A 17019-nucleotide genomic window follows, 5' to 3' on the forward strand; every position below is an offset into this window, starting at 1 on the left:
GCTTTAATGCCCACGGGCCTGTGTCGGGTCGGGCTGGATTTTTTAGGCCCGATCTTACCTCTAACCTGGAGTAGCGATCACCTCGCTATAGTCAATGGAAACTACAATAATTCAATGGCAAAATATATTTTATTATCACTTTAGACCATTTATCATACTTACAATTAAGATGTAACTGGCAGCATTTCATTTCATTTCATTTCCGGTTGAAAAAAAGGGTTGTGTAAAGGTCAAAACTACTTCATGAGAATTAATTACTATTTCGTTAGTATTTTTTTTTACCCAGGTCAGGTCACGGGTTCCGTAAAAGTGTGATTGTGTAGCACACAAACAAGTAAGAAATCCAGATGTTCAAACACCTTCCTCATCACTGTAAAACACCAGCAAACTATTCCCATGATGCATGTAGTTTTGATGCTTAAAACAAAAGATATGACGTTTCACCTTGAGCTAGTATGTCTTGGTTGAGTATTCCCTCCATATTTCTGCAGGGCACAGGCAGTTGGTTCTTAAAGGTGGGCAAGGTCCAGATCTCCTCTCCTTTATTTGGGGAAGCTGGAGAAAAAAATATGATTCAGATTGTTATTAAAGTTGGAAATTCTGCTGATACACATTTAAAATATGACAATATGTAGCTTGCTGAATTACTCAAGAGATGGGCTTTGACAAGAAATACCCACAGATCTTGAATAAACATATCTGGCTCTTTGTTTGTGATGAAAAGGATTCTTTAGCCTTCTTTGTAATTATTAACACTTTAAGCTACAATTTGTAAGGTAATTACAATGTTCAAAATACACAGAAATGACTAACCAAAAGCTGTTTTCTTGAATTTCTTCTGACATGGAGTCATCTGGGATGATGTACCAGGCTGCTCTTTATCACCACATGTGTTCTTGCTTCTTTTCTTGTTTTTCGCTGAGCTGGCCTCATTATTCATCTTTTTTCCTTTTTCCTCCTTTTCAACAGTTGTAGGAAATAGTTTGTTGAATTGAAAAGATCCTGTGAAGAAAAGCAGAAATGTTGATCCCCTTCAACAATGGGTTCATTTCTGCCTTTTGTTGACATCAACTACCTACTGTAGTTGATGTCAACTTCAGGCGCTCCACTGGTCCATTGGACTGATGGTTGTACCCAGAGGTGAGACTCACAGTGATGCCCAGACCCTTGCACATTTTACGCCACATTCGTGAAGTAAACTGAAGACCATGGGAGACCCTAATGTCCTCCGGGAGACCATAATGCCAGAACACATGGACTATGAGTCGTTCTGCCGTTTCCAGAGCTGTAGCCAGCTTAGGCATAGGTATCAACTGGCATGCCTTAGAAAAACGATCAATTAATGAGAGGATGGTGGTGTTACCTCTTTTACGAGTCGGATCAGTAATAAAATCCACTGCGACGTGCGACCAGGGATGTCGAGGTATGGGCAGTGGATAGGAGACCAGCTGGAAGCTGTCGGGGAGACTTGACCATTTGGCAGGATTAATATTGGGCTACGTTCTGCGCCAGGGGAAATATTTTCCAAATGGTCCTAACTGGTCCTCTTTAAATTTGAGTTGAGGACCCCTGATGTACATAAATCTATTTTATCTACAAGTCAATGCATCAGAATGGAGGACAGCAGGCAGCTTGTGGTCCCGCCCAACATATTTCTACATCTCAAATAATTTCCAATTTTCTTTATTTATGTCGGCCATCATCGCAGAAATGCAACAAGAACATTTTGTGTTTCCATGTGTTTTTTCTATTTTAGGATTTTTTTGATGATCTGAGATGTACAAGTGTGATTAAGAAGCACACAAACAAGTAAGAAATCCAGATGTTCAAACACCTTCCTCATCGCTGTAAAACACCAGCAAACCATTCCCATGATGCAGTGTTTTCAACCTTTTTTGAGCCAAGGCACACTTTATCCTTGACAAAAATCCCAAGGCAAACCAGCATCCAAAAATAAAAAAAGGAGAAACTCTATAGTCTGTATTGATGCGCAGTACCTCTGCAATATCAAGTGAATTTTTGTGATAAGTGTGGCAGAAAAAACTGGAGGTTGCAGCTGTTTTTTCTAAAAGATGTAATAAAAGTTAAGTTAGTTTTCAGTAATAATTTTCAACTAAATTATTTGAAATTTTACCCTGGTAGTTGTTTTTTCCTCCAGTTTATTAACATTGTAAGCTTTCGTAAGCGAGCCCACACTTCCATGAACAGGGATGAGGGGCCTTCCTGCTCTCTTATCCCTGGAGCAACAGCCTCCAGCAAAATACGGCTGCTGCTCCTTGCCCTTCTGCCGTGGGCCGGGGTGGGGGTCGGGGCCTCCGGTGCCTGGCCGGGGGTGGTGGGGGCTCCGTTGGTCGGGGGGTCGGGTCCGGCGCCTGGGTGGGGCGGGCTGGGGCGCTGCGTGGTCCTCTGGGCTTGGGTGTGGGGGTGCGTGGTGGGGGGGTGGGGTGGTGGTCTGGCTTGGCTTGGGGGGGTGGTCCCTTTGCCTGTGCTGTGGGGGGTTGGCGGGGGGCGCTGCTCGGGGGGGGGGGCCCAGCGGCGCTGGATGGGCTTCCCATCTACACCTGGGGCTGGGATCGGCCCTTCCCTGGCTCTGGGGCGGGACGGGACAACCCTCTTGGGGCCCCCGGTCGCTCTGGGTGTCATCCGCTTCGGCTGCGGGGTCTGGGGTGGGGGTGGGGTGGGGGGTCTTGTCGGCCCTGTCCTGTGGGGGGGCATTCTGGGGGAGGGGGGGGGGCACTATTGGTACGGGGCAGGGGGGGTTGACGGGTCGGGGTCTCCGCTGAGGCCATCGGCGGTTTCCCCGGCCGGTTGGCTGCCTCGGTCCCGTCGAGGCCTGACCAGAGCTCTTCTAGGGCCGGCGTTTGGGGGTGGGGGCCTGGGCTTGCTCCGGGGGGGGCCGGCGCTTTCTGACTCCTCTCTCTCTGTGTGGGGGTGGTGGTGCTGGGCCTGGGGTTTCGGCGCCTCCGGGGGTGGGGCCCCGGGGCTGGGTGGGCCTGGCCCCCTTGCTGGGGGGGGGGGCGGGGGACAGCTGTTTGACCACCGGGGGACAGTCTATCAGCTGTCCCCAACTTACCCCCTTCCTCATATAACCTCATAATAGGGTGAGGGGGTGGGGGGCTTAGCCTGCGATGAGCCTTGGGGGGGGGTTTACTAGGCAGTGGCCCCCCTCCTATGGTTGCCGTATGGAGTGGGCCCCCCCTCTTTCGGTTTTATTTGCACCTTAGACATGTAGGGCCCTTGGTAGGGGGGGTGCTTGGACATCACTGCCAGCAAGCAGCGGATGTCCTCCTAGCACCCTACCCGCCAATTTTAACCGCACCTTAGACATTTAGGGCCCCTTGGTGGGGAGGGTGAGGGGACGTCACTGTGAGTAATCAGGAGATGTCCCCTTAGTGCCCTACCCGCCAATTTTAACTGCACCCCCCTTAGTACACACACCCCTCCCCCCTCAATATATACATCCCAACATAAACACACACACATGCACACACACACCCTCTCAAACACACATACACGCACACACATTTTGCAAGGAAGGTGGGACCTGGGTCCGTCTGTCCCCTGCCTCTTCCCTGGTGGGGGGTACGGGCCCCTTTGCAGCGGCGGCCGTGTCCCCGGGGTGCCGGCTTCCTGGGCCCGGCGGTGCTCTCTCCGCGCGGTGGGGGGGTTCACATTACATTTGAGCCGGGGGTGTCTGGTCCCTGGGGGGTGGGTTCTGGTCCTTGCTCCTGAGTGCTGGGCCCCGCCAAATTTCCAACTGTGGCCGAGCCTGGTAGGGCCATATTTACAACACCCCTTGTGGGCCCTCTTTTTTCCCCGGGGTTCCCCCCTCCTGGGCGGGGGCGGCGGGCCCCTGCCTCGCTCCTCCCTGGACCAACCGTGGGCCGGGCGGATGGCTGACTGGAGTGCGGAGCGGGTCTCCCTTGGGGGGTCCTGGCTCGTACCTGGGGGGTTGGGGCGAGGGGATGCCCGGAACTCCTGGGTGGTGGTGGGGTGCTCGTTTGGGGCTGTGGGCATCCTTCTCCGGTGGGGCCCTGCGTTGGGCTCTCCCGGCGCGGCGGGGGGGCTGCTCTCCTGGTTGGGCTGGGGCGGCGCTCTCTTTCCCTCCGTGCGTCCCTGGCCTCTGGCTCTGGGGGCCTTGCGGCGGCCCTGCTGGCCCTGGCCTGGGTGGTGGGCTTGGTCGCCCGGGCGGCAGTTGTTCCCTGCCGGTTCCCGTGTGGCGTTGGGGGGATTCCGGCTGCCGCTGCTGCTGCGGTGGGGGTCTTGGGGTGGGGATGGCTGGGCACTCTCCCTCCTTCTAACAGTTTGCATGACTGAATGACTGAAATATTTCACACTAGTTGGTTTTAAGGCATAAGTATGCGTGTGAACACTATCTGTTTTGTGTACATGTCGACAGGTGGACATTTTTGCAGCTAGCAGGTGTGTTTATAACATTTGAGTGTGTGTGTGGACAGGCTCCGCCCCCTTTTTTTTTTTTCTACATTTGAACCTTACCATAATGATTAACAACCAGTAAACTTGTTGCTTTATGCTGCTTCATGGTCTTATCCCCCTTCCCCTCCTATTATCACCCCTACCCCCCCTCTCTCTAACGTCCCTCTCTCTTCTTCCCCTCTTTCCTTTTCCGTACGGTCCAACACCAAAGACTTTCAGACATGATTGAAATTAATAAAGTTTGGCCTCAATTACAAAAGGGGTTTATTCAGACATACCTTTGGTTTGTCTGAAGATTAATAACCCCTCTTGTTAGAGTAAAATATGTCCAACACAAGAGGCCCTCAGCTCTCATCTGTCTGCCCAGCTGTTGGACAGGACAAGTTAAAAAGAAAAAAAAGAAAAAATCAAGGGGCGGAGTCACTTGTCAAAGTTTGACAGGCGACTCCGCCTCAGTCCCAATCATCTGTTTATAAAGACGTCACACACTACCACCTGATGACGACCCTGACGAAGGCGGAAGGTATTCCGCCGAAACATGTCGGTACGTTTGACAGAAAACAAACCAGTGTCTGATAAAAAATAATTTAAGTACTTAGTACTCAGTGTTTTATCAGGGCCTGTTTGGATGAACACAGAGCTAATATCCTGGCGATGGAAAATGTTTTTAGATCAGTTAATGAGTAATTTCCCACGGCACACCTGACCATCTCTAACAGCACACTAGTGTGATGCGGCACACCGGTTGAAAAACACTGATCAAATACATGTGGTTTTGATGCTTCAGACAAAAGATATGATGTTTAACCTTGAGGTAGTATCTCTTGGAAGAGTGTTCCCTCCATGTTTCCGCAGGTCACAGGCAGTTCGTTGGGTGAGGTCCAGATCTTCTCTCCCTTCTTTGGGGAAACTGTAGAAAGAAAATATGATTCAGATTTTATTTTGGAAATTCTGCTGATACACATTTAAAATATGACAATATATAGATTGTTGAATTACTCAAGAACTGACAATAAATACTGGAAACTCCCACAGATATTGAATCAACACTTCTGGCTCTTTGTTTGTGATGAAGAGGGTTCTTTAGCCTTCTTCATAAATATTAACACTTTAAGCTACAATTTGTAAGGTAATTACAATGTTCTTAATGCACAGAAATGACCAACCAACAGCTACTTTCTTGGATTTCTTCTGACATGGAGTCATATGGGATGATGTACCAGGCTGCTCTTCATCACCACATGTGTTCTTGCTTATTTTCTTGTTTTTCACTGAGCTGGTCTCCGTATTTTTCTTTTTCCCTTTTTCCTCTTTTTCAACAGTTGGAGGCAATTGTCCGTCGAAAAGAAAAGATCCTGCGAAGAAAGGCAGCAATGTTGATCCCATTCAACAATAGGTTTCTGCCTTTCTGCCTTTTGTTTCTAACAACCACTGTCAAAGCACAAAAAATATCAAAAGTTGTGTTTTCAAAGCATCTTACCATCCATGAGGCTGTTGCGCATCTGTCGAAGGATGGGGTACTGGCTTAAGATGATCTCCTTGAAGACACACCTCCAGAACAAACGGATGTGCTCTGACCTCTCCCTTTCAAGCCACTCTAAGATTTTACGGATGGCCATTCGAGTTTTATCTTTGCTTTTCATATTGATCACTTTCTGCATGAAAAGAACAATAATTCACATTATCAACTAGAATGATGAAGACAACAGAGCTGCACTCAGCAAGTTTCAGTTTGTCCATGAAGCACCAGCAATGCTGATTTTCTTTCTTGGCCACTCAGACCTAGAGGAAGGGTTAAGGTTAGGATTACAGGTTAGGGTTAAACCACCAAATGATTTCTGAGCCCGGCTGTTTCCGCTGTTCACTGCTCCTTCAGGGGATAGATCAAATGCAGAGAACACATTTTCACACACCTAAGTGACAGATAATGGGGCTTTAACTTTTACCAATGCGTATCTTGGTTGAATGTACCAACATGAATTTCTATCACTTTTTGTGCTGGTCGCAGGTAAATAAGAGCAAATAACATCAGCCTTTGAAAAAACACCAGTCAGAGGCGCTGCTGTTGTATGTTAGAACTACATGTTGCACATGTCTATGGTTGCAGTCCATATCAATAGGACCTGGAGGCCTGGCTGGGATGGCGGACTGAGTGGACGCCTATCCCTAACCTCTCCCCTTTTACCCCGTGTTTCACAGCAAATGACAATATTTTAAAAGTAAGATTGAATGTTTTCTATTTTTTTTTACTTAATTTTTATTGGTTTTTTTGTTACATGAAAGAAAAACCACAAACTACATTCTAAACAACAATCAAAACAGAGGTCAATTTTAGGTGCTTATTGTGTCTATTAATGTAAAGCAGGGGTGTCAAACTCATTTTCACTGAGGGCCACATCAGCATAGTGGCTGTCCTCAAAGGGCCAGATACAAGTTATACATGTATCTGTAATGAAAAGTAAATGTACCTAGTCCTTAATGTTAATTAACTCATTATTTATTCATTATAACCTTTTAAAGTGACAATTACAGTTGCGTAAAAAAAAATGTTTGCTTGTTACTGTCATGGTTTGAGTTTGTTTTGTCTTGGTTTTTGTTTTATTTCTTGTTCTGTCATATTTGGTTCTGTTTCCTGTTTTATTTTGAAAGGTGTTCTGTGTTGTCATGTTCCTGAGTTTTACTTCCTTTGTCCCAATCTGTCCTGATCATGTTCACCTGCGTCTTGTCTGCCCTGTTTGTATATAAGTCTTGTCTCTGCCTTCCTCTTGGGCTGGTCCATTAACGTCTTCATGTGTCTTCGTCCCTTCATGCCATGTTCCATGTTCCTTGCCACGCCACAGTAAGCTTTGTTTTGTTTTGATTCCTGCTCTGCAGCGCCTTTTGTTTGTTTAATAAACCCTCTAGCCTTGGAACCGTTTGCCTCCCGTCTCTGCATCTGGGTCCTACCTGCTCTCGAGCCCCTTCACCGTGACAGTTACTTTGGCATAAATCCTTTGACATTTGATTCTGACAGGTTAGGTTATATGGACAGTGTTTAAGTTCTGATGTATAGTTGCCCAATCCAATATTTCAAGTCAGATTCCCCCTAGATATGAATAAATACACAACAATTTTTATTTTAAGAAATTAAAAACTTTTATGCTTTCGCGGGCCACATAAAATGTCATTGAGGGCCACATTTGGCCCCAGGGCCTTGAGTTTGACACGTGTGTTGTAAAGTGTCCATTTTTTCCACTTTCGGTGTAATTGTGCCTCTTGCAGGCTCAGCCTTGTTTCCGTTTAATAGATGTCGTTGATTGTTGATGTCCATTGCTCCTTTGATGGGATCGACGTAGTGCCCCAGGTCCTGGTTAATGTTTTTTTTGCGGTTAGTGACATAACTTTAAATATGTATTTGTCACTTTGGTGGATTGAGTTTCCTGAGAACATGTACAAATAAAACAGTTCTGGTTCCAAAGCAATTGTACATCCCAGCACTTTGCATGTAATATCACCCACCATCTTCAAAAATCCTGTTACATTCGGACGATTCCAAAATACATGACAATGGTCTACATTTACTTTCCACATTCACGCCAACAGCTCTGATTTGTTTTTAACTGTTTGTTTTTCAGTTTAGGTGGTACGAAAAATCTTATAAGTTTCTTCTAGATTTTGTATTTTTTAAGTAGTTTGAACCATATAGTTAGTGTTAGGCCTGGGTGAAAAATCGATTGAATGAATGAATTCCAATTTTTTGTTCTGGGCGATTGCAAAAATAAATAAATCGAGTTTTTGTGTAATGGTGTATTTTTGGCTCCCTAGAGCTTCCGTAGTGTTGGTTTCACATGCCGGTAAGGCAAGCGACAAACAGCAACATCATAGCACACACGAAACAGCAAGCGACAACATCGCTACCGGTGAGAGTGGGAAGTTTGTTCCCAGAAAGGAATGAATTCATCTGTTTTTTGGAACTGGTATGGGTTTACTGCCACAGACGTGGAGGAATAGACCCCACGCTGCAACATTTGCCTAAAGCCCATCAAAGTCAAAGGCTCTCACTCGCTGTAGCGTGGCACGTGCTCAGTCCTCTTATACACGCAGCGCCCCAACACACATTACTCATACATATACTCATTCTACAACGCCTACATAGTTAGTTCATTAGTTAGTTAGCTAGTAGTTAGTTGTTACTGTTATTTGTTAATAAAGAATACTGCGTTGTAATTATTACTTGTATCGGTATTCATCGGTATTTAGGATTTTGTGATCGGAGGCGGCGGGGGGGTGGTGGTGGTGTTTGACCGCGACTCCTGCTGCTTCATCATCTTCTCCGTGGAAAAGACGGGGATTCTTAATTTATGTAAAACCTTAGACGCCAGATATGAGCTGCATTGTTAATTGGGTCATTATCACTATAAAGTGCCTTTGATGTCCCCATGACTATTACTCTTTCATAAACTAAATGGAGCAGAATAACTAAACTCTGACTTGTTATCATAAGTGACCCAAGACTTGCACACAAATCAGTCAAATAATTTGGTTCTTAAATTGTGATTTCTTCAGTTTATGCAATTTTTTTTCTTTGGATGTATGCGATTTTGGTATGTCCCACACGCTGTTTTGCTAACTTCAGGGTGTGTAATAAATGGTTAAATTATGCTTAATTAAAATAAAATTGGTACACATTTCATGTAACAGCACATTACTTGATAAATTAAGTAATTTTGATCAGGCAAATTTTATTTTCATAATGCTATTGAAGATTTTGCGCACGTCCTTGACATTGCTGTCCACCCTATCATTTTGGGATAACTGTCTCTTTAAAAAACCTGCAAATGTTTTAGGTGACACCACAACCAGCATTTTGTGTTTCTTCACTGGAGACTGAAACAGTGGCTAGTTGCAGAGTAAATATTTACACTTTTGTTTAGTAATTTTAATCATATTAGGTTTGTAGTCAGATGTTGTCAAGCTTAACATGTCCACCCTGTCATGGTGAAATATCATTTAATATAAAAGCCTTTCCTAAATTTAAAATATATATGTTTAAACAGTACACAGTCTACTTGCTAACTGAATCATGTTGCTAAGTGAAGATCCACGATGTGCTCAATAAATGCTAAAATTAACCAAAAATGTCCATCCTGTCAGAAAACCTTCTTTGACAGGGTGGACATGGTTCATGACAGGAAAGACATTTTGATAGTTTATGGCAACAAACTAATAATGTTACATATTACAACAGCTCCTACTGACATTTTATTACTTAAATTTCCCCTTGTGGAATTAATAAAGCACAATTAAATTGAATTGAATAACAATAAATAACAGTTTATAACAGTAAAGGTTGCTAACCGATACATTGAAGAAATTGCATAGATATTTTCTCTCAGCATATTGGCCACATTTCAGACACCTCCTTTAGCCGTCTCAGACCCTTTTGGGTAGTATCACAGTGAAAAGGGAGACAACAACTACAAGAGTATGAGTTCACCACAGATTTCCAGGAGAGGCTACTCCATTTTAGGCGCCATGTTTTCAACATTAAATGGCAGTGTGATGCCTACAGGAAGCTCAGGAGCAGCTTGAAGCACAATAACTCCCTCTTGTATATAGATTTTAGAAAAAATTACTCGTGCAAGTACAGTGAAGAAATACAATCTGTGCATTGTGGAGGTTCACATAAGCAGGCCAGTCTGCACACTGGAGTGCTCTATATCCCTGGTGAACAAGCACCACATATCTTCTGCTTCATATCAACCTCCAGAAGACATGACCCTGTCGCCATCTGGGCCCACCTTGATTCAGTTCTGAAAATACTGAGAGAACTTCACCCACTAGCTAGCATACTTCATTTTTTCAGCGATAGGCCTGCAACACAGCATCGACAAAAGGGAAATTTCTTCTACCTCTCAATAGAACCCTACAAGTATGGGTTCAAACACATAACATGGAATTTCTCTGAGGCTAGTCATGGCAAGGGTACACCAGATAGTATGGATGGAGCCCTCAAGAGGTCAGCAGACCGGATTGTAGCCCATGGAGGAGACATTCCTGATGCCCAGAGCTTGTATGAAAAGCTGAAATGGCTGGAGACATCTGTTGAGCTGCTCTATGTCCCAGAGAGTGATATTGAATCCAAGACTGAGGTACCTGCAATAGCTGCCATAAAAGACTGCTTGGAGATGTGTCTCAGTGATATTGTTCTTGTTGTTTTTTTCAAACCAATCATCTCCCCTTAAAACAACATTTTTCTTCTAATTTTACAGTTGAATGTTTGACTTTCACTGTGCACATTGATGTTCAGAGGTTATCTCAATAATGCCACATGAATGGCTAATTTTTGTTGTTTTTCGACATAAAGTCAGAGTGGATCAAAACTAGTCTGTTCACCTGATAATTTCACCCTACATGGGAAAGGGACTTCTGGTAGTAATTTTCTTTCATTAATTGCAAAATGAGGTAATTTAACGACCTTTTAAAAACGTGTCCACACTGTAATGCACAGGGTCCACCCTGCCGTGCTACTGTCCACCCTGTCATTTTCCTGTTCAAAGAAAATAAACAATTTATTTCTATAAGTTAGCCAAACTATCTGTGTGATTCCTTTATTAATACATATGGACCAAGTGGTTTTGGTTGAAATTTTCACCACATATCTTTGTTCTTAGATTTTATTTAGAAAAAAAAGTGCAATTCTTGTTGATTTTGTATGGTAGCAACATTGTTTGCCCTAATTTCATTACTATTTAAATACTTTTCTTATCAGCTAATACACAGTTTTGACAAAGGGACTAAGTACCTTTCTGAAAATATAAATTTTATATCCATGATCTAATCACAATGTATTTAATCTACTCTGAAATCGTCCATGACAGGGTTGACATTTTTTACTGTTTGTGCGTGCATTGTCTGCTTGCAGTTAATTTATAAAAAGTGTGGGAGCTTGACCAACATGCATTTCTGACAGCACGGTATCCACCTAACACAATAAATGTGAAGTTAAATGGGAAATCCCATATTTTTTGGTGGGATATTGGGAAGTCTCAAAGGCACCTTATGGTGATATTGACCCAATCCTTTAGAAAATGGTGCTACTCTCAAGGTGAATGTTTGTCTCCTTTTAGTCTAGACTACAAAGTGTCAAAGTGTGACTTAAAACACAGCTGGGACTTTAAGTAAGTAAGTAAGCAACCTTTTATTTTGAACAAGTGAAAACAAGTGTAAAGTAACAAAATAAGACAAAAACAAGACAAAAATTATATAAAACAAGAAAATTATATAAAACAAGACAAAACAAAATTATATAAACAAGTCCAAAAGGGAGTGATAAGGAGAAAAATCTTGTACTTAACTTTGATTCCAAGAGTGTGTGCATGTAGGTATTATTCATCCCAGAAAGGAGAAATGGGGGTTACATTTGTCTTTCGTTTGATTAAATAAAGGGAAATTTGCTTTAAGTTGTCTGCCATTCGTACTTATTGCTTTCCCAAAGTGTGTGTGTGTGTGTGTGTGTGGGGGTGGGGGGGTATCGGAAATCGAATAAAAAAATAAAAAAAAAAATCGGAGATTTTATTATTAGGCCATATCGCCCAGCCCTTGTTAGTGTATGCTTTGTTAAGGGATCTGGATTCGTTTTCTTAGTTTCATATGATTCTTTATCACCAACAGTGTTTTGAATGGGTCCTTGTAAAGTTTCACAATCTATATTTTTCCATTCTCCAGTATACTGGGGATTACACCAACAGTATAAGTATCGTAGTTATGAAGCAATATAGTATTCTCCCAAGTATTTCCATATCTAGCTCCCAAGTCCAAAGAGGTGCAGAATGGTGCGAAGCAAACAGGACAGCTGCTGCTCAACTGCAGCGCCAAGCCAGGAAGGCCCGTGCGGCTAATCCCCAAACAGCAGCCTCCATTCCCTGCCCTCACTGTCCCAGAACCTTTCATGCGCAGATTGGACTGACTAGCCATCTGCGCACCCACGCTTCCTTGCCCAGATGATTTTAGATGGTCCTCATCGATTACGATGGACGAACGACGACGAGTATTCTCTCAGCTTTGGTAATGCCATACCTCCTTTATTCTTTGAAGGCTGGAGGGTGCCGTAATTTACTCTAGATATTTTATCGTCCCATATGAATCTAGTTATTGTTTTGCCCCAGTGTAAATTGCGTGTTAAAGATCTGTGTTGGAAGAGCTTGAAATAGAAATAAAACCGGGTCAAAATGTTCATTTTTACTATTTTTATTCTAGAGCTAAAATCTAGTGGCAGTGTTGACCATTTTTCAATATTTCTTTGTATCTTTTCTTGTACTATAGAATAATGTTTAACGTTTATATTTTGAAAATCTAATGTTATTTCCACACAGAAATATTTAATACTTTTCATATTCCAGTTAAATTTAAAGTTTTTTCTAATACATTCAGAGGACACATAGCTGAATTTTAAAATTTGAGTTTTGAGAATATATTTCATATACAGATAAATGTTCAAATGTTTCTAATATTTTGTTGGAATGTGGAATTGATTTTTCTGGTCGTTCAAGGTATGCTATTAAGTCATCGGCAAACAATCCTATTTTACGTTCAACACCATTAAGTGAAACTCCTTTGCCAAGTTTCCCATGCGACTCGTTCGCTGTGGCGACCCCAGATGGGAAAAGCCGAAAGAGAAACAACAAGTGAAACTCCTTTAATTTTAGGTCTCTCTCTCTCTCTCTCTCTCTCTCTCTCTCGCTCTCACTCTCACTCTCTCACTCACTCTCTCTCTCTCACACTCTCTCTCACACTCTCTCTCACACTCTCTCTCACACTCTCTCTCACACTCACACACACACTCACACACTCACACCGAGAAGCTCTAGTGGCCGTCTGGCCGAAGATGGAGTGGGTCCGGGCAGAAAGAAAGAATGTCTACTACAGGGCACATGTGGGTCACATCAATGATACCAGCGTCACCATGAACAGATATTTTTACAAGGAGCTGAATTACTTATTTGATGTTATTAAGAGTTAATAGTGTTCTGTTGAAATAGATCATTTTATTATAGTTATTCTAAGGTTTGCTGGTTTATTTACATTTAAGTCACTTTGTTTACATATTAGAGCAAATCTAAGTTCAGAATTTACCTTTATTCACAAAAAAGATCGTTTTTCCGAGATGTGAGATGCCTTAAATACTATGTTTGTATAATTTATCTCATATCATTGTATTTTGTTTTCTAGGTAACCTTTTAGTGAAATTCCCCAGTTAATGCTAAAATTTTTAGACAATTTTTAGAAAATAGTTAGGTGCGTGGCTAATCTTTAATTTGAAAAACTGGCTTCTTTAATTTTGAATTTTCTCTTTTCTTTCTATGTCTTTAAGTTCTGTGTGGTCTTTTATTTCATTAAATAATAGGGGTATTAGGGACTCTGTTAAAAGCAAATCCCAGTAAATCCCAGTAAAAGTTCAATGTTGTTGTCTTCAAAAAACTCACTCCAATAACAAAAATGAAAAATTTTGGACTAATCAGACAAAATCTACTTTTCTCATGGCACCAACTGATCAGCAGGGGTCGCTATATTACTACATTTTTTTTTCTGGCAAGTTTGAAGTTACAAAGAGAGATGCTTCCGGTGACTTGATATTCTGTGTTTTTATTAAAAATGATAAGTTTGTTATTCTGGGGAAAGTATATGGATACAACTCTGCAGCAGAAATCAAAGTCATGTTTTTAGGCTTCACAAACTCCAGAACCAAACCAAACAGTGATCTTATAATTGGAGGGGATTTTATGGTGGAAGATGAATACATTGACAGATTTCTTTCAGCATTTCAAAACCATCATTATATTCCAGTTCCTCTTAATTTGTGTAGAGATTTAAATGTTTGTGATGTTTGGCACCGTGATAATCCTGATGTTAAGCATTTACTTGGTTTAAACCAGATGGATCTGCTAAATCTAAGTTGGATTTTTGGTTGACATATGAAAATCAACAGAATTTAACACCAATAGCTAACAGCTGCATCATTAACAGATCACGGTATGATTAAGCCCATTATTTAAACTCTCAATAATCCCAAAAACAAAGGTTACTGCAGGGACCCTCTTTTCCATTCTCAACACCCGTGGTTTGCCTGTGAGAAAGTCCAGTATCCAGTTTCGGGTATAGCTAGTTCAGAGTGTTTTGCAGTCAGCGTCCGGGGCCTAATGGTATTAAAGGCAGAGCTGTAGTCCAGGAACAGTAACTGGGTATAAATGCTATTAGTGTGTGGACGTTGCAGGGTGGAGTGAAGTGCCATGGGCCACTGCGTCTTCTGCTGATCTGTTGGTGCAGTAGGCAAACGGATAGGGGTCTACTGATTTGTCAACTAAGGAGTTTATGTGTGTCAGTACCAGCTTTCCCAAGCATTTCATTGCTGCAGGAGTGAGAGCCACAGGTCTAAGGTCATTCATCGTTGGGTGTTTGTTTTCTTTGGGACTGGCACGATCAAAGAGGAGTTGAAGATTCGGGGCACCGTTTCCTGCGAAAGGGAGAGGTTGAAGATGTCTGTGTACACCTCTGCTAGCTGCTCCCCGCGGGCATTCAGAACTCTTGGTGGCACGTGGTCCGGTCCCGTTGCCTTGTGCGGGTTCACCTGCTTCAGGGCGCTGAGGACCTGTGTGTGAGACACCTACAGTGCTGCCTCTACCGTGGCCCAGGAGGTCTTAAAGGGAACCTCTTTGTTGTTCTAGTTGAATCTTGGGTAACAGTTGTTTAGGCTCTGTGACAGGATGTTGTTCTGGAACTTTGGTCTGCTTGTGTTTGTCCTGTAGTTGATAATTGTTTTGATCCCCTGCCACAGGCCTCTTGTGTTGGCTTCCCTGTAGCAGCTCACAAGTTTTTGGGTGTAGCTTCTCTTGGCAGCCTTGATGGATTTCTGGAGGTCATAGCGAGCATGTTTATACTCTGTGCCATCTCCTGATTGGAATTCGTTGATAAATTGGTGGAATTTTGGAAAGCTTTTCCAGAGATCACAGCGGCTGAAAACTCCTAAATCAGGGGTCGGTTACCCATGGCTTGTGAGCCATATCTGGCTCTTGTGATGGCCACATCTGGCTCGCAGACAAATCTTTAATTATTAAAAAAAGAAAGTTTCATTAGACCAGTATTTCTCGGGCGCGATGCGATGGCAGTTTGCAATGTATGGTGTCAATTCAGCGCCTAATGTATTGCGCATCAAAACAGTAAAACTGCGCATCCAAACAGCCTGAAACCTGTGACCTGCCGTCCCGGCAGATGCGCGCCCCCGTCTTTTAAAAGGGGAGGGGTAATGGGCGCAGGCAGCAAGGTGAAACGTGCACTGATTACAACACGCTGCCCGTCACATACGCCTCACTACAGCGTGTGAGTATTGCTGTACTGACAATATTTGGCTCCACATATGCATGCGAGCAGTCTTTCTCTCATCTAAAAAACATTCAGACCAACTTACGATTACGTTTAACGGATGGAAGTCTCAACGCCTGAATGAAGCTTAAGCTCACCACCTAACCAGACAAGACCATCAGCAAAAACATGCATCACCAGAAGTCATGTTCAAGTTCATGCTACAATAAATATTTTATGAGAAAGTCCACCTTTATATTATTGCATATATTTTTTTACATTTTAATTGAGATATAAATCATAATTAAAGTGATCAATAGCTCTGTAGATACTGAAACTATTGTCACCAAACTTTGTGTACCGAGTAATCATGATCTCATTGTCCAACTACAACAAACATTTGGTCAGAAATTGACTTTGATTATTTTTAGGAATTTTTCATAAAAAAATATGTATCATATTTGGTCAAAAATGTTTAATAGCTCTGAAAATACAGAAGCTTCTGTCACCAAACTTCCTGTACCGACTAATCATGACCTTATTGTCTTTTCAACAGAAAGAAGGAACCTCACTTCAGTTAAAATATCAGTTAATCAAAACGGCCAAATTTCACACAAGACAACAGAAAACAAATTCAGGCCAGCTACTAAAACCAAAAGAGGATAAATTAGTGTGAGCAACTACATAAAATGAACAAAACCCCTATGGCCAAACTCATTTCAGGTAATGTGACACGAAGTCTCAACAAAAATGTTCTAGTTATTGGTTCGAAGTTTGCAAAAAAAGAACAAATGCATGAGGACATATTTCTAGAACTGTACCTCACTAAAGAATGTGACACAAAGTACAAAAACTTCCCGGGATACATGCAACATTTTCAAATTGACCCATTTGGCATTCACATGTACACAGAAAAACAAGTTTGAACACTGTGTACAACATTTGCACAGAAAGACTCCTCTGGCATTATATCTTGATCCAACAGGCAATGTCACTTCCAAGGTCCCTGCTAAAAAAAAACGGATTCTCTACTACTCTCTAACTCTTCCTGGAGATAGTGCAGGTACACCCCCACTGCCAGTCTATGAAATGCAATTCTATTCATAACTTGTTGACTCATGCATTTTTTGAAGAGACTGTCGCAATTTACAAATTGAACAATTCGGCAAATAGAAACAGACCACAGCTGGGCAATCATACAAAGCGTTCTGTTGACCTTCAACAGAGAAGATGCTGCAATGTATC

At 42.6% G+C, this 17019-nt stretch overlaps 1 protein-coding gene across 4 annotated transcripts in view; it reads right to left on the reverse strand.

Annotated features, from left to right (window-relative positions):
• The window catches only part of LOC101163904 (nuclear body protein SP140-like protein), a 37124-nt gene that overhangs the window by 15831 nt on the left and 4274 nt on the right, over positions 1-17019 (reverse strand). For 3 of the 4 annotated variants that reach the window (XM_011478448.3, XM_020705433.2, XM_011478446.3), the window contains exons 2-6: positions 5918-6092; positions 5604-5792; positions 5246-5347; positions 814-1002; positions 445-555 (exon numbers count right to left, since the gene is read on the reverse strand). In XM_011478448.3, coding sequence (XP_011476750.1) covers positions 445-555; positions 814-1002; positions 5246-5347; positions 5604-5792; positions 5918-6092 — 766 coding nt within the window. The remainder of the gene's footprint in view (positions 1-444; positions 556-813; positions 1003-5245; positions 5348-5603; positions 5793-5917; positions 6093-17019) is intronic. The other variant, XM_020705432.2, reaches the window with a different exon arrangement.

The sequence above is a fragment of the Oryzias latipes genome, chromosome 8 (genome assembly GCF_002234675.1).
Source record: "Oryzias latipes chromosome 8, ASM223467v1".
Classification (NCBI taxonomy): domain Eukaryota; kingdom Metazoa; phylum Chordata; class Actinopteri; order Beloniformes; family Adrianichthyidae; genus Oryzias; species Oryzias latipes.